This window comes from Peromyscus leucopus, chromosome 1 (genome assembly GCF_004664715.2).
Source record: "Peromyscus leucopus breed LL Stock chromosome 1, UCI_PerLeu_2.1, whole genome shotgun sequence".
Classification (NCBI taxonomy): Eukaryota; Metazoa; Chordata; class Mammalia; order Rodentia; family Cricetidae; genus Peromyscus; species Peromyscus leucopus.
The window spans coordinates 147,260,039-147,287,166 of record NC_051063.1 but is presented as its reverse complement, the minus strand read 5'-3'; the positions used below and the strand labels follow the sequence as shown (position 1 = coordinate 147,287,166).

Below are 27,128 nucleotides of genomic sequence, written 5' to 3'. Positions count from 1 at the left end.
GTGGCAGCTGGCAAAGAAAGCGTGATAGCATGAGCAGCAAGCTGGCTGACCGCATGGCATCTGCACATGGAAAGCAAAGTAAAATCAATGAGTGGGGCCAGGCTGTAAATCCTCAAAGCCCACCCCACCCCCAATGACATGCCTCCTCCAGCAAGGTTCAATAACTGGCCCTAACAGTGCCATCTGTTGGAGACCGAGTGTTCAAATGCGTGAGCCTATGAGGGACATTTTTCATTCAAACCACATTGCTTTCAGTTATTCATAATCAACTATACTCTGGAAATATTTAATGAAAAATTCCATCCGTTTGCAGTTCATAAACTTTCAAGTATATGCTGTTCTGAGCAGGGTGATGAACTCCTGTTCTGGTCCATCCAGGTGAAGGTGTGACTCATCCCTTTACCCAGTGTATTCACACTGGATAGATATACTACCCTCTGGTTAGTCATTGGTTTAGGTTATCGAGGTAACTGTCTCAGTATTTGAATACAGTGTTTGTGTTCAATGAACTATCATCCAGTTCATAAAGGCCCTAAAGCATAAGCAGAGTGAGGCTGGCGATTCGGATGTCCCAAAGAGAAGCCACCAAGTGCTTCCTTTAGGCATGAAGGTGGAAGTTCTTCACCTAAGATAAAGGTATGCCGAGGTTGTTGTGTTCTACAATAAGAATGACTTCTCCAGCCGTAAAATTGTGAAAAGGGATGCTCTTACTGGTTTCACTGGTTTTGCTGTTGATCTTTGTAGAAGTGACAGCCACACACAGTGCAAGCCAGGTGCTTAGTTCAGATGGCGGCGGCATTCAACATGGGTGTGAATGAATGCAATAGGAGAACAGTGTCTCCACAGAACAGGGCTGTCTGCAGTTCCCAGCATCCACTGGGGCTCTCAAGGCCATATTCCTACTGATGCTGCTTTCACCCAAACAACTGGAGTCTAAAATTCTTGGACCCTTCTGGCATTTGAAACATCATCGTTGAGGGATTTTATGACTACAAAATCCAAGGGAAAACTCTCTCATGTGCGTTCTCTCTCTCTCTCTCTCTCTCTCTCTCTCTCTCTCTCTCTCTCTCTCTCTCTCTCTCTTTCTCGTGTGTGTGTGGGGGGGCATGTATGCCCTCTTCCAAGCCATTTTCTTGATGCCCTTTATCTTCCTTTTACTTTCCATAACGAGGATTTAAAATACATTTCAAGTTATGTGTTAGGTTTGTTGAGTAGATGTTGCTGTGGAGGCAACGGTGTGGATATATAGTACATACACAGTATTTTGAATAACAGACTCTGAGTTATAATTCACACACCATAAAACTGACCTGTGTGGGGTGTTCTTGTGTTTTCTTATAAATGGGTGTGGGCAGTCTTCTTTCCTTCCACCCAAACCCTGGCGCTTAAACTTTGTGACTGGGGTGTAGCTCTCGGGTGACTAGTTCCCTGGACCCCCGAAGGAAAGAAAAGAAAAAAAAAACACTCATTGAAGCATTAAACTGGAACTTACATACTTGATTTTCTAGCCCTTTCTTCCTTTATTGTGTTTCAACTAAAGTGTTTCTTCCTACATGGGTGAAACCTGGGAGTCTGGGAGATTTAATAAGAGTCTTAATTGTTAGTAACTTCTTGTATAAACAAGAAAGGCTGGGTATTCAAACTCTCAGCTCGCAGTTGCAACCCTCAGAACCTCTCCCATCATGCCCCATGCTGTCTCCAGTTATAAATTCCTCTCTCAGGGATCTTTAAGGATTACTTCAAAAATCTGGGCAAAGAAAAGCTTTATGACTGCTGGCGCTTTCCTATACTGCGAGCTCAACCTCGGTCCTCTGTTAATATTGGTTCTTTCTTTGAAAAATAGGGGTAATCCTGTTTGCTTGTTGGGAATTTCATTCATCCAGGGGAAGCGCATTGGGAAGATAATGGATGGAGTGAAAGCTGTTGATTGGCAGCCTCCACGGGCATTAGCCAGGGATTATCTTTGGCCCCCGGCAATTACAGTCACCCAGGTTCCGTTGTTGGCACCGGGCAGCAGCATCGCTACCAGGTGCCAGCCCCAGCGTGTAAGCAGGTGGGCTTGACTGTCTTTCTCCTGCGATCTCAGGAATCTGATGTCAAGACAGCCAAAGTATATAGATGGGGGCATCTTTTCAGACCCTTCTGGAAACAGCCGTGTGGTACTAGTTGGGACTTGAGCATGCTTACTGGTGACCTTAAGGACTCAGACCTTCTAGTTAAATGCTTTGCTCAAAGGAGGGCCAAATCCTACAGCTGCCTCTTGGCAGCATTCTGGTAAGTGTGGAGGCGGGCTGACATGGAGGAACCTGCCTTCTCTTCCTCGGTCCTTTCTCATTTTCACATCTCACCTTCCCAGTGAGAGCATGGCCTCTAGGGAATGTTGAGGGAGCTGGCCCCTGGGAACTGCGTCCTCACACATCCCCAGGGAAGGGTGCAATAGGTGAGGGTTATGTTAAAATTGAAATGAGGAAAACACCTCCTTGCCCCTCCCCCAAACTAGGACCTTGGAGCAGCTCTTCCTTTCTGGATGTGCTTTGCTGAGTCCCAAGTGTCTGACCTGACTGATTCAGTGTCAGTGGGGCCTGGAGAAGGGACCATAGGCAAGATCTGGTTATGGCAGGAACTGGATTTCCCAGGTGACCCTGTTCATTCCCCCTGGGTGCTTTTGATTCCAGGAAGGTGTGTGTGGCTTCTGGCAGTATGTGATGAAAGCCTCCATGATATCTTCGTGTCTGACCCAGTGGTTCTGTTTGAGGGAATCGACCCAGAGAAAGCTGCCTGTACTGTAGCCAAGTGCTAGTTCTGCACATGTGCAGAGAGGGGGGTGGGGGTTTCTCTTATAATCCATGCTAAAGGGTTGGTTAAGAACTGATCATGGGGCTAGGAAGATAATGCAGTCTGGAAAGGGCTTGCTGTGGAAGCATGAGGACCTGAGTTTGATCCCTGGTGCCCACCTGAGAGGCCGAGCATAGTCATGTGTGCCTGTAACCCCAGCACAGGGAGAACAGACGGGGGGGGGGGGAGGGCCCTGGGGGCTCACTAGTCAGCTAGCCTAGTCTGTTTGTCAAGCTCCAGGCCAGTGAGAGCTTGTCTCCAAATATCAAGGTTGATGGCTCTTGAGAAACAGTACCTAGTATTGAACTCTTGCCCCCACGTGTGTGTATGCACACACACACACACACACACACACACACACACAGAGAGAGAGAGAGAGAGAGAGAGAGAGAGAGCGAGAGAGAGCGAGCCTGATGTCTTTAGCTATTAACTTATCATTCTATGAACATATGTAGAACATCAATTGTTTGACAAACACTTGCCATATACTAAAGCTGATACCCAACTAAGAAAGACACATCCCTGGAAACAATGAACTAGTAAACAAATAACTCCCGAATGCAGTAGATATCATGTAGCGCTGAGTGGGAGGGAGATGGCATGCAAGATAATGCACAGGCATGAAAATACCCATGCATTAAAAAGTAACCTGGAAAACCCATGCCAGAGCAGCTATGAATGACTTCTATTTTCTTTTTTATGTGCACCAATGTTTAATGATCTGTCTTCTATAAGTAGCAGAAAATAACTTTTTTTAAAGAGTCATCTTCAAATTCCTCCCATGTGTTTTATGCCCTGTGTGGAATAGCCTTCTTTTTTAAGATTTATTTTATTTTTTGTGTGGCTATGTGTGTAGGTTTGTGCACACAAGTGCAGGTGCTGTGGAGGCCAGAAGAGGGCATCAGATCCACTAGCTACAGGCAGCTATGAGCCACATGACATGGTGCTGGGAAGCCACCTTGGCTCCTCTGCAAGAGCAGCAAGGACTCTTAGCCAGCAGGCCATCTATCCAGCCCCTGGAACCGTTGTCTTCACGTCTTTATGAAGGCAGGAAAGTAAAAACAGCACCAATGTACAAGAAAAGAGGGAGCCACACATCCAAACTTGACATGTAACCTTAGGACGGGTTGCGGAAACCATACCTATTAGGAAAAGGCATTGTACTGTGGGGCATATGTAAGGTTCCTGTGGTCCTACTGCCTTTCCCTGCAAACTCCTTTCCTGTGCTGCATCCCTTCTTCTCAGAGCCATGATTTCTTAGCATACTACCTGGCCCCTCAGAGGCACTCATAAACATATTGCAGATAGACAGAACAAAACTACAGAGCAGCTGTGAGCAAAAAACCGCCTCTTGCTCCCCTCGGCTCACTGCCGATGTGGCTTCAGTGTGCTTTGACACATCTTTGAAGACTCAGCATTTGTTTTGAGCAAACAGTTCAAGTACATTTCTGAGCGTATAAACTGCCTACAATTTTTTATCAAGTCAAATCAGGAAAGTGTGCGCGCTTAATCATTCGAAAAGCTGCTCCACTGCTCACAGCGGAGAGATGCAAGGTTAACCCCTCAGAGTTGTTACACTGACAGGCTCGGGCTGGGAGGGGACACAGCCCTTTTAAGACTCAGTCTTGCTTCCAAGAAGGTAGCCTGCAAGCACGCTTTGGAAGCTGCAAAGTGAGCTGAGCATGGCGGGATGCAAATGTAGTTCCAGCACACAGAAGGCCCGAGGAGGAGGAGGAGGAGCCACCAAGATCCTACCTCAAAACAAGACACAAAATGACAGGTTCACCAGATTTCACTTGTCACGTACTGTGGTGGCATTGTTCTGTGCCAGCTGGTATTCTGAGGCATAGAATTGTTATCACCCTTCTCTAGATGCAGAAACTAAAGAGCAGAGATGAAGCAGCTCTCCCGAATGTTACCTAGCTAGTAGCAAGCACGGCCAGGATGCACACTGTCTACCTCTCTGCACCCCTCCTTGTGTGACCAAAGTTGGCACCATAGGTTGCAGGGTCACAGCACGATGTGCGATTTGACCGGTTGGGAAACAACCTAAGTGCCACCCACGGGGGACCATGTAAGTAAATAACACCCCGCCTCTGCAGTGTAGCAGGAGAATGGCCGCCACTGTGCACAGTAGTAGAAAAAGCAGGGCAGAGCGGGGGCTGCGAGATGTGTTAATAAAGGGAGTGAGGCAGTGTGGGTGTTCATATGTGCGTGAATGAGGATAAAACACTCGTGGGGTGAACAGGAGATGGCTCAGTCAGAAAATGTCTTGCTGCGTAAGGATAAGGGATCTGAGTTTGGATCACCACATCCACCTAAAAGCCAGGTGCTGAGGTGCATCTGAAACGCAGCCCTGGGGAGGGCAGAGGTAGACAGATCCCTGCAGCTTGCTAGCCAGACATTCTTGCCCAATCAGTGAGCTCCAAGTTCAGTGAGAGACCCTGCCTCGAAAACAAGAGGGGGGAGCAAGTGAGCAAAACACCTAGTGTGGCACTCTGGACTCCACACATGCACACGCACACGAGCGCGCGCGCGCGCGCACACACGCACACGCACACGCACGCACACACACACGTACACACACACACACACACACGCACGCACACACACGCGCGCGCGCGCACACACACATGCACGCACACACGCACGCACACACGCACGCACACACACACGCACACACACACACACGCACATACACACAACCAAACACTTGGGCTAGGGCTATAGCTCAGTGGTAGAGGGCTTCCTAGGATGTGCAAAGCCCTAGATGTTCCGTTTCCAGGGCTGCAAACAGACAAACAAAGCCTCAAAGAGCACATGAGCACAGCATGAGGCTCTATCGTCACCCTCTGGCAGGGAGGCTCTGTCTTGCTTTTGTAACTAGGTTTGAGGCCTCCATGTATGCGTCCTATGTGGGAACAGACCCCACATGTATCTATGGCCCTTTGCTGTTTCTTCTTTGACATTTATCTGCTTTGTCTGTAGGGTTGTGTTTTGTTTTGTTTTTTTGTTTTTTTTTTTTTAAATTATGCTTTTTGGAACTTGTAGATGTGAACAGGAAATATATGGTGGGTGTTTGCGGATTTAAGGAAAATGAAGTCTCTCTTCCATTCCTGAGTGGTAGCCTCCCTTCTGCCCCCTCCTGCAGGGTGGTTCCTGGGAAGGCTCTCCTCTGTCTCCTCCTCCACACTGGACACTATTGATCCTGAAGACAGAGCAGCTCCTTTTGTTTGTCCGACTGAAACTCTCTTCCAAAATAAGACTCTGATTTCAGTGAGGTGGCTTTTTGCGGGTGTTTTTGGAGACATCCTATAGGACCAAAATAACTCCCGGTTAAATGACGGTTTGCAGAGCCCTTGGGCTCTGTCCTTCAGTTACCACAGTCATTCTGTAATCACCGTTCATCACTCCATAGTTAAAGAGCCCAGACGCCTTCGCGGTTTGAAATAGAGCTTTAATTTGATCCTAAGGAGTTCGGGACGGATAAAGTCATCGCCATGGCTGAGCTTTCTGCACCTGGAGCCGTGTGAGGCTCTCAGTGCCACAGTCACATGTGCACCTGTGAAACGTGTAAAGGGACTAAAGCCACTATGTGTGTAAAGCAGCTGGACCCTTCGGAAGTCCATGCACGAGGAAGAGGTCCGCTTCGTATACATCTTCTAATGCTGCCCAGGCCAAGGCAGCCTCGGGTGATGTGGGGTCTGACATGGGGCAAGGCCTAAATCTGTCTTGGGTGGCTATAACAAAATACCCAAGGCTGAGTCATTCACAATGATTAGAGGTTTGCTTGGTTTGTGGTTCTGGAAGCTAGAAAGCCCAAGGGTCTGTCGCCAGCATCTGGCAAAACCTTTTTGCTGCATCATAGTGTGGAGGGGGGCATCCCGTGGTGAGTCAGAGCTGGTGTGCTGGCTCCGCCCTCGATTCTTCTACTTACACGTCTCCTAAAGCCGTCATGGGGCCTGACCATTATTAGAATGTCTACTCCTAGCTATCTTCCCAAATGCATCTCCAGATGTTGTCATTATCAATCTGGTTACAGAGCGACAAGCCGGAGACCAAATTCCTTTATGCTTTGGAGTGGAGGACCCAAATAGAAGGGCCCTTGAGTGCACCCTAGTGTCCCATAGGAGGCCAGCTGACACCTAGTCTGTACCTAGTCTGTCCCAGAGTGGCGGATAACTAGCTAGATCCAGTTTGGGGGCGGAGCATCTTCAAAGGCAGCCGCAGTGAAAAGAGGCAAGGAGCCAAAAGGACCTCTAGAGCAGCTGAGTCCAAATCAGCCAACCGGTCCAAATCCCCTCCATCCGGCTCGGGAGATGCAGGGCAGCTCAGGGAGAGAGGAACCCTGGCTTTTAGGAAGGAGGTGACAGGGGAAAGCAGTGTGTGGCCCAGGCAGCAGGCTCACCTGGTGTATTAGTCAGGGGTCTCTAGAGGACCAGAACTGATAGGGGGAACCCATGTATATATGATTTATTAGAATGGCTTACAGGCTGCTAGTCCAACAATGACTGTCTACCAACAGAAGGTCCAAGAATCCAGTAGTTGCTCAGTCCATGAGACTGGGGATATCAGCTGGTCTTCCAGCTTGAATCCCAAAGAAGTGAACTCACCAACTGTGAGAGTCAACAGATTTAGTGACTCTGTATATAAAACTTTTGACAATGTGGAAAAATAAAGAAAATGATGGTGGTGGTCGGTTGCTCCTACCATCTCTGGATAAACTGAGAAAGGAAAAGAATGAGCTCCTGATGAAATTCCCTTTTAGCACTTTCAGGACTGGGGATTTAGCTCAGTGGTAGAGCGCTTGCCTAGCAAGTGCAAGGCCCTGGGTTCGGTCCTCAGCTGGGGGGGGGGCCGCGGGGGAGGGGACAGTAAAGGGCAACAAAGAATCGGATGATAAGATTGGCTGCAGATACTCATTAACAGTCTAGAGGTTTCTTTTTTGTTTTGTTTTGTTTTTCAAGACAGGGTTTCTCTGTGTAGTTTTGATACTCGTTAACAGTCTAGAGGTTTCTTTTTTTTGTTTTGTTTTGTTTTGTTTTGTTTTGTTTTTCAAGACAGGGTTTCTCTGTGTAGTTCTGGTACCTGTCCTGGATTTTGCTCTGTAGGCCAGGCCGGCCTCAAATTTACAGAGATCTGCCTGGCTCTGCCTCACGAGTGCTGGGATTAAAGGCATGCACCACTGCCGCCCAGCTCAGTTTAGAGATTTCTAAGTGTGCTCTGGAAAAGAATCTTCTCTCTACAGAGCTCAAGTTGCAGAAAATCAAACCAAAGCCCTCATTATAAGGTTGGCTAAATTACTGTGAAAATTCAAGTACCAGCTTCAGAAGGTGTCCGTGGTTAAAGTAAGGGCATTAAAGGGTCAAGACTGAGATCCTGTAACTTGGGATGGGGATGTGTGGGAGGACCATATTAAACCTGAGAACTTTGCATCCTAGGAATCTCAAGGGTTTATCTCGCCTGGGGAAGTAGTCTCTCTTCCCTCAGCAGAAGAGGTACTTACAGCCCCACCCCCTGGAATATGGCCTTTTCTGCCTTTGACTGAGAAAATCAATCCTTCATTGTCTGCTGAACCAACAGTGACTTTCCCTGAAGGGGATGCCAGACAAGACAATACTGATGTCCCTCACTGCCCACCAATAGTTGCCCCTAGACCTACAACCAGACTTAAGGCAAAGCGGGTCCTAGAGGGGAAGAAGGAAGTGTGGTCCATGAGGAGGTGCACTACACTACTGAAGAGCTTATTGAGTTTGCTAATCCGTTCAAGCAGAAGTCTGGGAATATGTGTGGGAATGGATTTTAAACGTGTGGCATAATGGTGGAAAAAACATAAATTTGGATCAGGCTGAGTTTATTGATACGGGCCAACTGAGTGGAGATTCTAGGTTTAATATGGAAGCTCACACAGTTACAGAAAAAGTTATCCAAAGTTTGTTTGAATGGTTGGCTGAAGCGTTTATCAAAAGTTGACATGCTAAAAAGGAGTTGTTGGTGCCTGATATCCCTTGGCTTAGTGTTGACGAAGGGATTTTAAGGCTTGGGAAAACTGCAATGCTAGAGTGGGTATGCTGCGTAAAACCTAATCCTCCCCAATGAGAAGGCCCAGAAGACACGCCCTTCATGATTCCTATAGACGCAAAAATGGTGAGAGGCCCCAGCACATCTGAAGAGCTTGTTGTCACCCTTTCCTTGGGCCAGACCTTAGGGTCTGAGGTGCTGCTGTTCAGTTGGCTGAATTAAATGCAATGGTTTTAATTGAGCCCCACAGTGACACTGAATTGCCAAGGTCAAGGCGATCATTGTTATTGTGATGGGCAGCACAGGCAAAGTGATTTTTATGATAGCATGACTTGGGTTAGTCATGGTGTTTCCAGGCATGAAATAGATAAGACGCCTACAGAATTTTTATTTGATCTGTATAAGCAGAAAAATTCTCAAATAAAAGAAAGGCTTCATTGGATCGTGTCTAAAGGTAATCTCAGTCAATGAAACAATTTCCAGATTTGAGCTAGTTTGCAGACCTAGAACACCTTGAATGAAGAAACAGCCAGTTTCCTGTGCGGACCTTGATAAAATTCCCAAGAGTTCTACTGTTAGCCTTTCCCAAATCCTTCCCCAGAGGGACCTCCAGCCTTTTACAAGGCAACTATGCACTGGGGAAAGGAAACAGTCAGACTTTCTGGTTACTGGTTCTGAATTGACGCTGATTCTGGAAGATCCCAAGAAGTACTGTGGCCTTCCAGTTAGAGTAGGGGCTTATGGAGGTCAGGTGATTCATGGAATTTTGACTGAAGTCTGACTCACAGTAGGTCTAGTGGGTCCCCAAATTCCTCCTTTGGTTATTTCCCCAGTCTAAGATGTATAATTAGGATAGACATACTTAGACATTGGCAGAACTCTCACATGGGTTCCCTGACCTGTGGTTGGAAAGGCTAAATGGAAGCCTTTAGAGCTGCCTCTGCCAGGGAAAATAGTAAATCAAAAACAATGTCGCATCCCTGGAGGAATTGCAGAAATTAGTGCCACCACCAAGGACTTGAAAGATGCAGGGGTGGTGCTTCCTACCACATCTCCCTTTAAATCTTCTGTCTGGCCAGTACAAAAGGCAGATAGATCATGGAGAATGACAGTTGACTCTCAAAAAACTCAATCAAGTAGTGACTCCAATTGCAGCTGCTGTACCATATGTGGTGTCCTTACTTGAGTAGATTAACAAATCTCCTGGCACATTGTATGCAGCTATTGATTGAGCAAATGCCTTTTTCTTTTTTTTTTTTTTCATTTTTTAATTTATTTTTCTATCATCAGCTTGATACAGTATAAATTCTTATCCTAATAGTGAAATGTTTCATTGAGGCTTGCCCAGTACTTGAGTAAAACCAAAATTTATTATAAGGCACAGTCATCCTAGGGTCCCCACTGCTATATGGCCTCTCTGATTGACCAATGGGTGATGACCATTCTGTGGACAGTCAGCCTCTTTCTCCAGCCATCCCCATCACTGCCCAGTGGTCCCATGAACAAAATGCCCATGGTGGCAGAGATGGGGGTTATGCATGAGCTCAGCAACATGAACTGCCACTCACCAAGACTGACCTGGCTACAGCTGCTGCTGAGTACCAGATCTCCTAACAGTAGAGGCCAACACTGAGTCTCAGATATGGCACCATTCCCCAGGGTGACCAGCCAGCAGTCTGGTAGCAGGTTGACTACATTGGATGACTTCATCTGTGGAAAGGACAATACTTTGTTCTTTCTGGAGTAGATACTTAATTCTGGTTGTGGATTTGCCTTTTTTGCATATAATACTTCTGCCCAAACCACCATTGTGGACTTACAAAATGCCTTATTTACCCTCATGGTATTCCACACAGTAGCACTTCTGACCAAGGAACTCACTGCACAGCCAGATAAGTGAAGCAGTGGGCCCATGGTCATGGAATCCGCAGGTCTTACCATGTTCACCACCATCCTGGTCATCTATTAGCTGGCCTGATAGAAAGATGGGATGGCCTTTTGAAGACACAATTACAGCACCAATTAGGTGGCAACAGCCTGGAAGACTGGGGCAGGGTTCTCCAGAAGGTGGTCTATGCTTTGAATCAGTGTCCAATATATGGTATGGCTTCTCCCATAGCCAGGATCCACAGGTCCAGGAATCAAGGCATGGAAAGACTTACAATCACCCCTAGTGACTCATTAGAAAATTTTTACTTCCTGTCCCTTCGAACTTCAGTTCTACTGGCCTAGAAGTTTTAGTTCCAGAGCAGGGAACACTCCTGCCAGGAGACACTGGAAACTCAGACTTCCCCCTGGCCACCTTGGGTTTCTGATGGCCTTGAGCCAGCTGTCTAAGAAAGGAATAACCGTATTAGGAAGGGTGATTGATCCGAATTACCAAGGGGAAATTGGATTGCTTCGCCACAATGGAAGTAAGGAAGATTATGTCTGGAGTGCAGGAGATCCTTTGCAGTGGTCCTCAACCTGTGGGTCACGACACCTTTGGGGTCATGCATCAGATATTTACACTACGATTCATAACAGTGGCAAGATTACAGTTATGAAGTAGCAATGAATATAATTTTATGGTTGGGGTCACCACAACATGAGGAACTGTGTTAAAGGGTCACAGACAGCATTAGGAAAGTTGAGAACCACTGCTTTAGGGCATCTCTTGGTGCTACCATGTCCTGTGATTAAAGTCAGTTGGAAACTACAACATCCTAATCCAGGCAGGATGACAAAGGTCACAGACCCTTCAGGAATGAAGGTGTGGTTCACTCCCCCCGGGAAAAGAACCAAGACCTGCTGAGGCACTTGCTGAGGGTGGAGGAAATACAGAATGGGTAGTAGAGGGAAGAAGTTCTAAATACTAGCTAAGGCCATATGACCAGTCACAGAAACAAGGATTATAGTTGTCATAAATGTTTATTGTATTTTGTTGTATTTGTACAGCTATTTGTGTTCTCTTTCCTCAATTTCTTTATCATATAATATAATATCAATTAAGAGAATTTCGGTGGTCATCATATTTAAGTTTGAGATGCTATAAGAATGTCCCTCAAGGGACATTGCCACTTAAATTCTTAAATTCCTAGTGCATTTGTGGCAGTTTGAGGGATAGTTATATCATGTTAGGTGTGATTATGACCTGGTTATTATTTTCATTTGGAAATTAATCATGACATAAGGAGATATGATTGTGTGTCGTTTATAGGGGGTGTACTTGTGGTGACTATTCTTGGTTGTCAGCTTGACAACATCTGGAATTAACTAAAACCCATGTGGCTGGGTACACTTATGAGAGATTTTTTTTTTAAACTAAATCATTTGAAGTGGTAAGACCCATTTTAGCCTGGACCTTCCAGGGTGCAATCAGTCAAATGCATTGCCTCCTTATATTTGGAAAGTAGTTCACACCATGGGCTTTCCGTGTTCTCTGAGCTTCTAGGAGAGGTTTCAGTAACTGGAGAGGCTTCAGTAGCTGTAGGTGTTGGCAAATTGGAAGGCCTATTCCAGATACTTAAAAAAAAAATCCATCCTTATATTTCCGTTGCTCTAGAACCAGTTCTGGTACCAAATCTATGTTAATCAGGGTCCTTTAGAGGACTAGAACTCATAAAATGAATGAATATATATAGAAAAGAGATTAAAATGGCTTACAACAGTGGTTCTCAACCTTCCTAAATCTGCAATCTTTTAATATAGTTCCACATGTTGTAGTGGTTACCCCAACCATAAAATTATTTTCATTGCTACTTCATAACTGTAATTTTGCTATTCTTATGAGTCATAATGTAATATTTTGGGAGATCGAGGTTTGCCATAAGGGTCACCACCTACAGGTTGAGAATCACTGGCTTATAGGCTATGGGCCGTCCGGCCAGTCCAACAGTGGCTGTCCACTAACAGAAAGTCCAAGAATCCAGGTAGTTGTTCAGTCCACAAGGCTGGATGTCTCAGCTGGTCTTCAGTAGACACTGGAATTCCAGAGGTGGGAACTCCAAGGCCAGTGAAGTAATGGACTTGCCTGTGAGAGTGAGAGCAAGCAGGCAAGAGAGCGAGCTTCCTCCTTCCACGTCCTTTATATAGGCGGCCAGCAGTTGGTGTCGCCCAGATTAACTGTGTATTTTACCACCTCAAAAGATCCAGTTTAAAAGTGAGTCGGAAATGGGAACATAAAAGTGGGGACACTTTAAATGATTTAATTAAGGAAGAGATCCCTCACAGCTGCATGGGTTTTAGATAATTCCAGATGTAGTCAAGTTGACAGCCAAGAACAGCCATCACACCTGGTCAACCAGAAGTGAAGTCACCGCAAAGACCCTACTGTGGGAGTAGAAGCCAGACCGCATCTGATGCCCTTATGAGTGACGGAGGCTGCTGCACAGTCTCAGCAGCCTGCAGGCACATCCAGAGCTTTGGGGGATAACTGTGGTTTGGGTGTCTTCCAGGAAAGTTGAAAGAATGGAGCCTCATTTTATACGGCACCGCGGAGCACCCGTACCGCACGTTCAGTTCCCATCAGTCTCGCTCACGGATGCTGGAGCTCTCAGTCCCGGAGCTGGAGCCTCTCCAAGTTGCTGGGCCACCACCTCCGGCAGAGACTCCCGAGGATGAGGAAGAGTACACAGGTAATGGAGCTGAGTGACAGGAGATGGTTAGCCTCCCAACTTCATTCTCCACTGGAGCTCTCGAAGGTGGGGTCCTTTCAGGCAAAAGGTGGGGTTTTAGTTGTAAGTCTTCTCTTGCCCGGAAGTTGTAATAATGACAGTAATTTGCACTCACACAGCTCCTTCCACCCAAGGCTCTTCTAATACTTTACAGACCAGTAAGTATGCTTCAAACCAGTAAGTACTCTCTGATCTTCCAGGCTGGGGCACTGAGCTCCTATATGCCCAACCAGAACTGGGGCTTGCCCTAGTTCATTAGCTAGCTCTAGGGTTGCTCCCCTTTCTTCAGGGACCCTCATCACAGGACTCAGCATCCTGATTCCCTTAAGTCCATCCACTTTGAGCAGCCAGGAATGAGAAGAAAGCTTGGGTTCCACGAGTTTATTTCCAAAAAAGAGCTGGTGGTTGGGAAGCAACCACTCTCCAGGACTGGTACCCAGGAGAGGCTGTCAAGAGATGAATCAGTACAGACTGATGCCATGCACGAACATTTTTAAAAGCTCACCTGTAAAGACCCCTGGTGTAGATGCTTCTATGGCTGTCCCATTGGCATGGAGGCCTCAGTCTCTAGACCGCTGGCTCATTTTCAAGGTAGTTGGGAGCCACAGTAACCCAAAGATGTCTTTTGGACATGTCCAGCCTCTAAGCAGAATGAAGATGTTATTAGAGCCTAAAGCTGTTGATTTTCCTCTGAGCCATCCCACAGCAATTGGATGACACTGGGTGTTTCTGGTTGGGCATATTTTTCTTAGCTGAATGTCCTAGCTACCTGACAAATGATGGGTGATCTCTCAGAATATGGATAACTAAATGGGAAATTCCACCAATACAAATCAAGCATAAACCCTGGTCGATTCCATTTTAAATTTCCTCTGCCTTTCCTTTAAAACGGAACATTGAATTATGTATGGACTAATCTGCTGTTTTCTCCTGTGATTTATAAACTATGGCAAGATTCAGTAATTATTAATAAAGTGCTGATTTTTTATTTATTTTTTTCCTCAAAATCTGCTACTGACTCCAGCCATGCACACTGGCATCTCACCCTTGTGCTATTCCACTGGGTCACTTGGTCTCTACCCAGCATAGTCTGGATGGAGGAAGAGGTTTCCATGGGAATAGGATGTGTTTCTGGCTCTCAGGAAAGCTTCCTGAAGTCTAGAGGGAAACTGGAAGGTTGACCCAATCACAGAGGCAAATCAGAGTACCAGAAGGTGCATGGTATGAGTGGCCAAGCAGGAGGAGTGAGGAACAGCCACTTTAGAGTCCAAAGAGAGGGTAAGGGAGTCACAGGCTGTTGCTTTTAGAACATGGAAAGCTGGTCACTGGCACACTGTCCATTTGTGGTGATGCCCAGGCTGGCACTGGCTTTACCTGAGCCTTGTGGATAAGAGAATAGTCACCATATCAAGAAAGACAGGGAAGTCCAATGAAGCAGTGATCCCAGGGACCAGCATCAGGGGATGAGAGGCAGACAGAAGAGGTGGAGGGCCGACTGTCCCTGAGACAAGAAGTAGGAGATGAAAGAGGGAAGATCGGAGAATGTTTGTAAATAACAAGGACACCAAACAGCAGCTGGCAAAGATTTCCCACCACAGGAAAACAGGGCTGCAGAGGGCGTCCAGCATTGCCGTGGTCCATTTCCTGTTGTTTAACAAACTCTCCAAAGCTGAGCGCTTATAAAGAAAAAAAAATTAACTCACAATTTAGGGGACCAGAAATGCAGCCTACCTGTCCATCTCGGAGGAAGATCCCCTTGGCTGCATCACAGGAGAGGAGAGAAGCAGAAAAAACATGGAATGATGTGTAAGAGCCACGTGGGTGGCAAGGCCTTATATCATAACAATCTGCCCTTGCTGGAACTAAATCAGTACCACAAGTTAGCATTAACCCTTTTGGGGAGCAACATCCAAAGTGTTCTAACTGCCTTGCACTGTGTGCCCATGGGGTTTTCATCACTGGAGCAAAAACTGAAGAGAAATAGTTAAAAGGAGGAGCAATTGATTTTTGGCTCACGGGTTCCAAGGCTCCAGTTCACAGTTGCTTAGCACCATTGCTCTGAGTAGTCAGGCAGAGCATCATGAGGAGGAGGTGGATGGGGCAGAGATGCTTGACAGACAGAAAGAGAAAGCAGACGGGAAGAAGCCAGCACCCCAGTGACACTCCATCGAGGCCCCACCTTCCATGGTTTTACCACCTCCCCAAATCATTCAACATTTTGAATCCATCAGTGCTAAAACTGTTGACTGGGTCAGAGAGGCATAATTGATCCAGTTCTCTCTGGAAGCATCCGTACAGATACACATGGAGGTGTGTTGTAGTTATCTCCTCGACATCGCTCAGGCCCATCATTTGACAATCAGAGCTGGTCATCACACTAGGGGGCTCCACTACCTCAGCACTGAGGACCAAGATTCCAGCTCGTGGACATTTAGGGCCACCTCCAAACTAGACCAGGCGCCTGGCCAGCCCCAGGTGGCAGGACTTAATCTCCATGTGGACTATAAGCAATGACGTTAGCAAGTAGAGTGTTGGCCTATAGAACAGGAGGATTGAGGACGAGAAGGCCTGCTGGAAGCAAGAGTGGTAGCCCCAGAAGGCAAGATGAAGCCCAAGGAAGACATGAGTAGGGTACTGAGAATGAGCAGCTTGGAGTGAGGGCCAGCCTACAGGGACAGAGCCATCTGGTGGTGGCCTCAAAGGTAGGCCCCACCATCACCACCAGAACTCATCAGGATACTTGGTTGAAGAGCAGACCCTAGGCTGGCCCCACCTAAGAGACCAAGTTCAGCAGATCTAGGGTGCTCTGAAGTCTATACCCATAGCAGGTAAATAAGACACCCCAGGTAGAGTGTGCCTAGGCAGCTAGTAGACCTGAGCCCAGAAAGGCTGGAGGCAGGACATGGGCTGGGGTTCCTATAAGCATGTGACCCAACTGTTATTGGAATAAAGGAGGGCCTGGCTTGGGGAAAGCAGCAACCATTGAGCAAGGAAAATGAATGGGCTTCATGGTGCAGGCCTGTAATCCCAGGAACTTGGGGTACTGGGGTTCTCTGAGTTAGGATGATCATAAGTTCAAGGCTTACCAGGGCTGCAGAGTGAGTTCAAAGCCAGCCTGGTCAACTTGCAGTGTCTGCCTCAAAAACATAAGTACAAGTGACATACCTCAGTGATAGAGCATTTACCTGGTTTATGTGAAGCACCAGATTCAATCCCTGGTCCTGGAAAGAAAGGAGGGGAGGGGGAGGGAGAGGGGAGGGAGAGGGGGGGAGAGGAGGGGGAGAGAGAGAGAGAGAGAGAGAGAGAGAGAGAGAGAGAGAGAGAGAGAGAGAGAGAGAGAGAAAGGGATGAAGCAGAGGGAGAAAGCAGGATCCCAAGTTGCTTCCCTGAGTCGTTGATTTGCTTTTTGTTTTTTTGTTCATTTTCAACCCTGGATTTGCCCCACAAAGGACTGAAAATTGGCTTTTCAAATTAGCCTGTGTTGGTTAACCCCATGGGGTTGTGATCTGTGTCAGCCAAGCTGTTCAGAACATTCAAACACTCCTTCTGCTGGAAGCCTCTGCTAAGAGTGATGTACAATCGCATTGACTCAGGAAGCCAGGCCTCCAGCACACTGACTCAGGAAGCCAGGCCTCGGAGTCACTTTCAGCTAATTGAGGGGAGATGCAAAGCAGACAGAATTACAGATTGTGACAACAAAAACAGATGCTCATGGAGAGAATGAGTTACAGCTGGACCCCAGCATTCCTGGGGGGAAAGGGATGGTTGGGGCGTGATAGCTAGCCAGGTGGATCTGATTCAGTGTGTTTCATGGGTGAGATGAAGCCTGATATTTTGGCTTTTAAAACCATCCAGAAAGCCACATGCTGGTTGACTGGTTGGTTTATGAATTTGATAGCTGCTCTTGGATGGACACTGTCATATCCTAACCTCTCCAACTGAGGGCTGGCTGCTGCCCATGACCTTGATGCTATACCAGAATTCTGCTGCCCTGGCTGGCGTGTGGCTCCAAGCTTGCAAAGGGCTCCTCTATAGAGATGCTGGTGAAACTTCCCACTGTGGGAAAGTGTGAGAGGGAGGGGCAGGCGGGGGAGGCAAGTGACATCAGCGTCCTGCGGACCAGTGCCAGGGAAGGCCCAGTCCAGGCCCCTCCCAAGGCCATTTAAGTTTAGGGACTTGCTAGGACGTTCTGCCTACAGATGGTGAGGACATCTACCTTTGCTCCGCTTTCCCTTTGCCCATACTGTCACATCTCAGCCACCAGCAAATGTTTACCTAGCACCTGCTCCACACAGCTGCATCCTGGGTACTTGCATTGAATACACTAGACCCCATCCTGCCAGACCCCATTCTGTCCGTGAGGAAATGGGGCTCATGTCCCTGTTTCCCCCGAACACCTTCAATCTTCCTAAAAATGGACAATTGTTACTGAACTTGGGGGACATCGTTTGTACTCTCAGAAGCCAAGTTTGGCTACCCATCCTTAAGAAGCCAATTAAAACAAGCAAGTTAATAGCCAAAAGGCAGGAGAAGGAGATGTATTCAGTGTGACCACATTAGGAAAAGGGACAAGGAAAAATCTTCTGACCCTATTCCCAAGTCCTTGTTCAAGGTCATGAAGTGAGAGTAAAGTTTAGATGGATGTCTAGGGATGTGCACGTCTAACCAGACGTGGTCACATGCTTCTGCATACCCTTGACCATCATTGTCTGGGCTCCAGTCTCATCCTATAAGGTGGTCTACAAGTTGTACATCTCTTTCCAGTCAACAAGCTCCCCCTCTGGCTAATGCTTTTTCCTCCTCCCAGCATGTGGTTCTAGAGGATGCCTCATCCCTTTGGAGCCCATCATTTCACTGGTCTCACGATCAGACCGAGAGACACAGTGTCTCTTTGGAGTGTCTTCCTTTCTACCTGACTGGTTGCGTTGGTACCCTACTGCCTTCCGGGTCTTATAAAGTTCTGCAGAAGGCGAAAGAGAGTGAGTGACTGGGCAGCAAGGCCACGGCGGAATGCCACCAGGCCTGGTGGGTGGGAAGGTAGCCAAACAATAGTGTAATGGAGTGAGAAGTAGAGGTTTCCCAGTCCTGACTTGGGGTGAGGCCGACAAACTCCAAAACAATGAACAGTCTTGGGAGGCAGGGTGAGGATGTGTCTCAGGTGCTGGATTTCGGCAGTGACAGGCATGTCTACCTAGGACACAGAATAGGCCAGCAGCCACTTGGAAAGGCCATCTAGAACATCCAGGGGAACCTCTGCTCTGCAGGGGTTCACAGTGGGAACAGGCAGGTGGAGACCCACGGTGAAAACTGGGAAGTATCAACAAAGGAGAACCTTAGGGAAGGAAGCAAACTCTAAGGCTGCGTGGGGGGGGGGGGGCGCTGCAGAGAGGGAGGGTGAATGAAGAGGACTTTGTGTTCCCCAGCAAAGCCCATTGTGGGCTGGGAGAACGAGGGCTTCTGTCTCCACGTCCCCGTGAGATGAGATGGCCAGCAAGTCAACTCCTCTTTGCTTCCGAACTCACTCCCCATCCCTCGCCAACATAAAAAGCTTATGCTGTTTCCTTCTGAAGTCTCAGAAGCCTCCCAGTGCCTCCTCCAGCCCCTCCCTGCATCCCCTCCGTCCTCCAAGGATGCTTCCCCTCTGTGTGAAAGACAGGAGTCACCTCAGGCTGCCTTCCGAAGCTGAGAGGCAGGGCCTGCAGTCACGCCCACCGCAGCTGAGGAGGCAGACATGTAAACCTGCCTCATCCCCGTGGGGCCCTGGGGGAGGACCCAGAAGGTGACAGTTTTCTGGACTCCATAGAGCTCCTGGCACTTCTAGATGGCTTTTCCAACAACAGGGAGCCCACCGTTAGCATTCAAGTCACCTGAGGAGAAGACATTGGTTGGTGCCTTACTGCTGACAGAGTGAGGGAGATGGGGGGGGGGGGAGGCTGCAGGAAGCTCAACCCACAGTCACCATGAGCTTCATCCAGTGCCACGTTCCCGCTGTGCCTGTCCCCTTCCGTCCTGCGGAACAGCAGGCTCACCAGGTGTGGACATGGAGAGGCTCCTTCACCCTCCGCGGGCATTGTATTGCTGCGCTGTCAGAACCCAACACCCACCTGTACGGCTTTGTTTTTCACAATGTGTATAACAAGGTGACAGGTCCCATCATGGCGGCTCCAATGCCTCGTCTCCAAGATCTCAGTTCCCGTCTCTTCCCTGGCCTTGGTCCCTCGCTACCACCAATGGCCACATCACTGGCTCTCATGCCTTTCCTCCAGAGAGGGTCAGCCCCCAACTGTGACCACACCCCATGAGTAGGGTCTCTGGTGTGGCAGCCCCTGTAAGACACCACTCTTGAAGGAAGTTCCCCGGACCTGGGGGCTGCGGTAACCTGACAGAGGGGCCCGTGGGCTGGACTGGATGGAGAAAGCATCTCTCTGAATGAAAAGGAGTGCTTGTGTCTTTAAGGTGTGTGCCATCCTGAGTGCGGAGACAAAGGCTGCGACGGCCCCAACGCAGACCAGTGCTTGAACTGTGTCCACTTCAGCCTGGGCAACGCCAAGACAAGCAGGTAACAAGCGGCCGGCCGGCGCTGCTGTCTGCGTGCCCTGGAGCCCCCTGGGGTAGCCCTAAGGCGGCCGTGTTCAGCTGTAGAGCCCCCGACAAAGAAGTCTCACCCGAGTTAACCGCTTTGCGTTGTTTGGAAAAGCTTAGTGTCTTGGTTCTGATCACACCAGTGATACCAGTCCATTATGAAAAGGGAGAAGTTGAATAGTTTGCTGGCCATGCCGTGCTTAGACAGCGTTCCGCATCCGTACTGGATCATACTGAGTACACATGCCTGCTCACAGAGGACTGTGCACAGGACCCTCCCTGTACTGTAGGCCTCAGAGGACCAGCAGGGTGGCGTGGCGCTTGGACAGGCTGCCGCTGGGGCTGTGGGGTTCCCTGGAGGCTTCCTAGAAAGTCTGTGCGACTTCCTGTTCCCTGAAGGAGGCCTGACAGACCTGACCTGGGATGCCCAGCCTATAACCAATTGTCCCAGCTCAAGCTGCCCCTTCTGTGGGGAGTGTGCAAGCCTCAGACCCTCGTACCAGTCCCTAACAGGCTTGAAGCTGCCCTTTTTATTTATCCAATGCACAAACCTTCTGAGCATCCACCATGTGCTGTGTGTGCCTCGCTTAGAAGGCCAAGGTGATGGCGTCAGTGCTAGGCACCTTAAAGGTCTGGATGGCAGATGTTCCTCAACACTGCCAGGCAGGCCAGGCAGGGGTGTGCTGTACACAGTGGTGGTGAGATGCAGCTCTTACTGTATCTGGAGTCCCCACCCCACACCCAGGTCACACCCTAGCTCTGGCCAAGGGCAGTCATTCTGCAGCTTCGTTCACTGACCATCAGACTTGTTCTCTGCAGGCACCCGTGTAGGATTTGACCCAGTCAGAAATCCCAAGTCAAGCCAGGCAGTGGTGGTGCACGACTTTACTCCTGGCACTCAGGAGGCAGAGGCAGGCAGGTCTCTGAGTTCGAGGCCAGCTTGGTCAACAGAATGAGTTCCAGGACAGCCAAGACTACACAGAAAAAAACTTGACCCCCAAAAGAAAACAAAATTAAAAAAAAAAAGTGAAATTCCAAGTCAACACCAAAGTCTTAGTGCCTACAGAAAACCAAACAGGTCTTCGGAATGGGAAAGGATCCCTGTTTTGTTTTGTCTTATTTAGACAAGATCTCCATATGTAGCCCAAACTGACTAAACTCAGAATCCTCCTGCCTCAGCCAAGTGTTGGGAGACCCAGCTTCTAGAATTGGATTCCTGTTCTTCAGACCTGCCTGTTCATACCTAGGACCTGCCCCCCACCCCGCCCCGCCCCCAGCTGCAGTGAGCGAACGTAGGGAAACTTACTTAGGACAACCCTCCCCCGGGACCCTGTGTCCTCGGCGTTTTACCTGTTTAGCTATGCAGCCTCAGCCCACGTAAGAGCCACACAGGGTGGGCCCAGGGTTGGACTGAAACAGAGAGACCCTCATCCATACTTGGTCCCACAGGAAGTGTGTGAGCGAGTGCCCCTTGGGCTACTTCGGGGACACGGCAGCAAGACGCTGCCGTAGATGCCATAAGGGATGCGAGACCTGCACGGGCAGGAGCCCGACACAGTGCCTGTCTTGTCGCCGTGGGTTTTACCACCACCAGGAGACGAACACCTGTGTGACCCTCTGCCCTGCCGGGCTTTATGCTGATGAAAGTAAGTGGACCGTCCACAGACACAAGAATGGATGGATTGTGCCCTCCCCCTCGCCCGCACCCTTGCCTGCACCCTCGCCCGCACCCCTGGGCTGTGCTCCCCTATTCTGGGAGGATTTCCTGGGCCCTTGGCTTCCTGTATTCTATTGGTCTTATCTGGGACTTTTCACCAGGCCAGGGGCTGCGAGTGTGAAACCACACACTCAGCCAGAGCACTATTGAAATGAGTCCTGCACACTGGAATTCACACTCTGTGAAGGACAGGATGCAGAAAAGGTAGCTCGTCCACAGCTCAGCCTCACTTGAGACACCAGAAGAGGCCGCCCCGCCACATGTCTTGTCATGTCTCATCCAGGAAGGACAGTGCTGTGGGTGTCAGCACAGGCTGACGTAATTGGGAGATTGAAGTGCCTAGGAAAGGCTAGGAGCCCCACTTGAGATGTAGATGCAGCCCTCTGAATGCAGAGGACCCGGCTAACACGTGGGGGTCAGGTTCTAGGAGGTCTGGGTAGCGTCTGTGTGGCTCTTTAAGAGGGGAGCACTGTTTTCCTTATCTTGAAGTTGAAAGGGACTAAGAAGAAGCCCCAAACTCGTAATGACAGGGGTGGGACCCAAACTCAGAGCAGGGAAGCCAGATATCCTCCTGGTCTAGCTGTCCCCGGTAGACATGTGAGATGGATGGGCAGGACCTCCAGTGTATGTTTTAGCAACTGGTCTCACACTCTGCAAGAGGCGAAAGAGAAGGTGTCGCAGGAATCTTAGAGAGTCTTATTAATAATCAAACCCAGAGCCAGGTATTGGGGTGAAGCTGGAAGATCAGAGATACAGAACAAGCCACAGCTACCTCACCTCGCCGGATCCTCAGCTGGTCTTGTCTCCTCAGACAGGAGGCCTCTGAGTCCTCATCCGGAATGGGTCTCAGCTGAAGTGCTGCTCGAAAGCCTGAAGCTTAACTAGCTAAAAGCTTAACCAGCCAAATGCTTCTAGTTTCTGGTCCTCATGCCTTATATGCCTTTCTGCTTTCTACCACCACTCCCTGGGATTAAAGGCTCGCTTTCTGAGATTAAAAGTGTGTGTCACCATGCCTGGCTGTTTCCAGTGTGGCCTTGAACTCACAGAGATCCCAGATAGATTTCTGTCTCTGGAATACTAGGATTAAAGGTGTGAGTGCCACCATTTTCTAGCCTCTGTATCTAGTGGCTGTTCTGTTCTCTGACCCCAGATAAGTTTATTAGGGTACACAATATTTTGGGGAACACAGTCCCACCACAAGAAGGTTTGTGTTAAATGGACAGGTGACTGCTCTCAAATGAGCCGAAGACTTCCGAGGCTTTGCAGGCAGCACCCCCCACCCTAGTTCTCCTGTTTGCACCCCTGCACTGATCCAGCCTGTCACCTGTCACAACATGCCTGTTAGCCCCGGGGAGGCGGAGCTAGGAAGTCTTTAAAGACATTATCAAGGAAAGACTCCTTTCGAGGGGAAACAGCGATCACATAGACACATTTCCCAGATTTGCAGACACCTGCCTGGGCTGTCAGCCAGGCTCATTTTCGGCCACACATGCGGCTGGCTTCCTCACCTTCCTAGGCCAGGTCAGCCATCCTTCACCACTGTCCTTGCTGAGCAGCAGCTGGGTGCATGCAAAGCCATGCCTGGACCCCGAGGAGGCTGTACTGAGGTACAGCAAGGGCCCTCAGCTCCCGGGCCTGGCACGTAATGGGGACACCAGCTGGGGTTTCATGAGACATCAACACAAATGAGCTAGATAATAAAGCAGGGAAATGCAAGTGGGACGTGGAATGACCCAGAAGCTCCAGAGAGGAGGGAGAGAGTCCTGCCTCACTCTAGAGGTACCAAGTCCTCAGTGAAGACTCCATGAAAGACTCACAGGGAGAGGGGCCGGTAGCCTCCAGGGTACCCGCTGGTCTATAAAGACTCGAGCCTGATTCACGTGTCCTCAGCTAGCCAGGAATGGGCTCTGGTCCCTGTGGCCATAAGCAGAATGGTCTCCTCTACAACGGGACCACCTCTGAAGCCTGCTGGTCCTTTGAGGATTTGATTGACATACTCCAGACAAGGGATGTGGAAGAGCTGGGGTCCAACACCCAGGTCCGTGATTAACTTCCCGATCTCCTCTGGAGAGAGCCCTGGGGAAAGCTGGCATGCCAGGACCACCTAGCATGCTGGAGCTCATGCTCCACTCTGGCTCCCCCAACCCCCAAGCCATCCTCTGTTTCCCATCTTCCTGTTTTTTCTCCAGGCCAGAGACACTGCCTCAAGTGCCACCCAAGCTGTCAGACGTGCGTGGATGAGCCCGAGAAGTGCACTATGTGTAAGGAAGGATTCAGGTGAGCCTGCCCTGAACCCGGGGAGGGGAAAAAAAAAAAGACAGGATCCACACTATGTTTTCTTTCTCAAGAGTTTGCATCTTTTTTGGAAAGCTAAGATGTCAAAGGCCTGGAGCCCAAAGAGTACTGGCTGTCAAGTGTTGCTGTTGTTTTTACTCTTTTGGGGGTCCACCACCCAGCTCCCAAATAAATCACACACAGAGGCTTATTCTTAATTATGAATACCAGGCCTTAGCTTGACTTAGTTTCCAGCTAGTTTTTCTTAACTTAAAATTGTCCTGTCTACCTTTGGCCTCCAAGGCTTTTCCCATTCTCTTACTTCTGTAAATCTTACTCTTACTCCGTGGCTTGCTGTGTAGCTGGGTGGCTGGTCCCTGGAGTCCTCCTCCTCCTCTGGCTCCTCCTTCACTCCATCACTTTTCTTCTCCCTCCTCCCAGATTTCTCCATATATATATTATATATATATGCCTGCCAGCCCCGCCCATCCTTTCTCCTGCCTTGCTATTGGCCAGTTTTGTATTAGCCCATCAGGTGTGTTAGACAGGCACAGTAACACAGCTTCACAGAGTTAAACAAATGCAGCATAAGCAAAAGTAACACCCCTTAGAATAACAGTCTACTGCAGTCAAGTCAGGGACTGTTGAGGAAGGGAGGTTGGAGGATGGTCAGAGTTCCCACATTTTAGGCCAGGTTTGGAGAGTTGGTTAGAGTAACATTTGAACGCATCAGGTACAACAGAGTTTGCTATTAGGAGGTCAGGAGGAATTCCTAGGAAGCTTAGGTCACTTTCTTTTGCGATAGTAAACCCCTTGTACTCCAGTGCCCCTCCTGGTCCCCGCCGTGGCTGGTCCACCTTCCCTCCTGGCCTCCCTCTGTCTTCTCTCATCAGCACCTCAGTGTCTTCCATTTTCAGCCAGAGAATGAACTTGGCTTCCTGGGGATGTCCCGTAGATTCTTGGTCCTCCCTGTTCCACAGAACGAGGCCCTGTGAAAGTTCAGCGTTCAAAAAAAACCTCTCTGCTAGGCTAAGGAATCATCAAACAATTTTTAATCCTTTTGTTTGAATCATTCAATGATACTGAGTTACATTTAGTGACGTCAGATGCTTATTACCAGTTACCATCTAAAAGTTTCGAAAGCATATATTGAAAGTAAGCTGTGGACACGCCCATATAGCGGGACTAGCACCCTGGTCTTCATGGAAAGGCAGAAAGGGAAGGAGTCAGTACAGTCAGTGCCTGTGACAGATACAGGAACCTCGGGGGTTTCTGTCCAAATGCCAGTGAGGCGAGGTGAAGCCTGAGCCCCTGCATTTCCAGCAGATGCCCAGCTGCGGGAATGCTGTGGTCCAGACAGGGAACAGCAGGTGCATCGTGAGGCACTATGAGGCCACACCCACTTACCCAGCTCATTCTCCCTCCTCCCACTGCGGAGACTAGAATTCACAACAAAGGTGAAGCTCTCTAAAGACGAACAAACGGTGGAGGAGAACTTAGCAGGCCAGGAACAACGGACAAGACCCTAGAGAGCATCTACTCTTACCACAAGTGTCCCAACCCATGTCACCCCATTAACCTTTATTGCAATTTTTAAAGTCATTAGTGTTACTCAGAGTTTTCATGCAAGGGAGGTCAGTGACTTTCCCAAAAGTCTCCCTGTGGCTGCCTTGGTGACACTGCCCTCACCCTGCCCTTTCTTTCAGATCAGAGTTTGGAGACAGGCAGGGAAAGTAAGGCCTTCCAAAGTGACACATCCTACCCACCGTTCTGTAGACCTGTCAGCTAGACAGGGCAGGATTAGAAGCAAAAGGACCCACAGGTCCAGGAAGATATCCCCCAAAGGGAACAAAGCTGAGAGAAAGACACTGTACTAGAGGCCATGGCTGGAGGCAGGCAGAGGCCAGCTTTAATATCCTGGGCCCCTCTAGCCCTGGCGTCTACTGCCCTGGGCCCTCAAATCCTGGGCTGCTAGCTGAAGGTGTAAGGATGGAAGACTCCATGCATCCAACTCCCTGGAACCTATTTCCCAGGGGAAAAGTGCCAAGGGATCCGAGATACCGATTTCTACGTCCTGTGGGGAAGGGTGACGTCAGGGACGGATGCAGGCCAAGAAGTGCCTCTTGGGCAGAGATCACTGGGCAGGTGTGCTGGTTGCGGTAATAAAAAGTTTTCATAGGAGAGCACAAGCAGAGCAGGGAGACGTGGCCAGCCATAACCCACAGAAAGCTTCCTTTTATTGTCCAATCTCCTCCTCAGCTGTGACTTCAAATCATTGCTGTCACGTCACAGCTGTGAGAGAACAGCCGGGCTGCCGCCTCCTGGCCATCCATCTCTTTAGGGGGATAAACACAGGGGTTCCCAGGGAAGTATCAGTTCTTATAAACATGATTTAGCAGTGCTGCATGGTGGCCCTGGCACCCACAGTGAGAAAAAGTCCCAGGTGAGCACCTGCCATCTGTGGAGAGGAGCTTACAACCCCGTGGGCATCACCCCAAAACACGGGGCTGGGGGGGGGGGGTTGACATGTGCAGCACAGCACACTTACCCTCTTTTCATCAAAACATGGATGGGTGGGCACCCACTGGATATCCCATAAACCTAACTGAATAGCCCACAAGTGGGGAACTCAGTTCCCTGTGCTGGCCCCACTTCTGAGGCTACTCCCAGACCTCAGGTTGTAAACCACCCTTGCTTCCAGCTGGCTGTCAGAGTTCCCCCAGCCTCCCCTTGGTTTTGATTGCTTTGCTACACCTGCTCCTGGAACGGGGCGACACGTCCCTTACTTTAGCTGGTTATTGTACAGGTGTTACAAAGGAAGTGGATGGAGTAGTAGTATACATAGCCAACTGGCAGAGTCAAGAGCACAGGACCTTCCGTTCCCATGGCATTGGGTGCAGCACCCTCCCAGCAGGTGGATGGATGTGTTCTTTGTAGCCAAACTGGGCCTTGAACTCATGGCAGTCGCCCTGCCTCAGCCTCCTGAGTTGTGTATATGTTCTTGTTCACTAACCTGGAAACTCTAAATTATCTCCTTTGGAGTT

The 27,128-nt window shown here is 49.0% G+C and overlaps 1 protein-coding gene across 2 annotated transcripts in view; it reads left to right on the top strand.

Annotated features, from left to right (window-relative positions):
• The window catches only part of Pcsk6 (proprotein convertase subtilisin/kexin type 6), a 192,111-nt gene that overhangs the window by 151,500 nt on the left and 13,483 nt on the right, over positions 1–27,128 (top strand). Inside the window, exons 14-18 of one of the 2 annotated variants that reach the window (XM_028872817.1) lie at positions 13,293–13,472; positions 13,631–13,669; positions 19,968–20,070; positions 21,543–21,739; positions 24,000–24,087. In XM_028872817.1, the coding sequence (XP_028728650.1) occupies positions 13,293–13,472; positions 13,631–13,669; positions 19,968–20,070; positions 21,543–21,739; positions 24,000–24,087 (607 nt within the window). The remainder of the gene's footprint in view (positions 1–13,292; positions 13,473–13,630; positions 13,670–19,967; positions 20,071–21,542; positions 21,740–23,999; positions 24,088–27,128) is intronic. The other variant, XM_028872818.1, reaches the window with a different exon arrangement.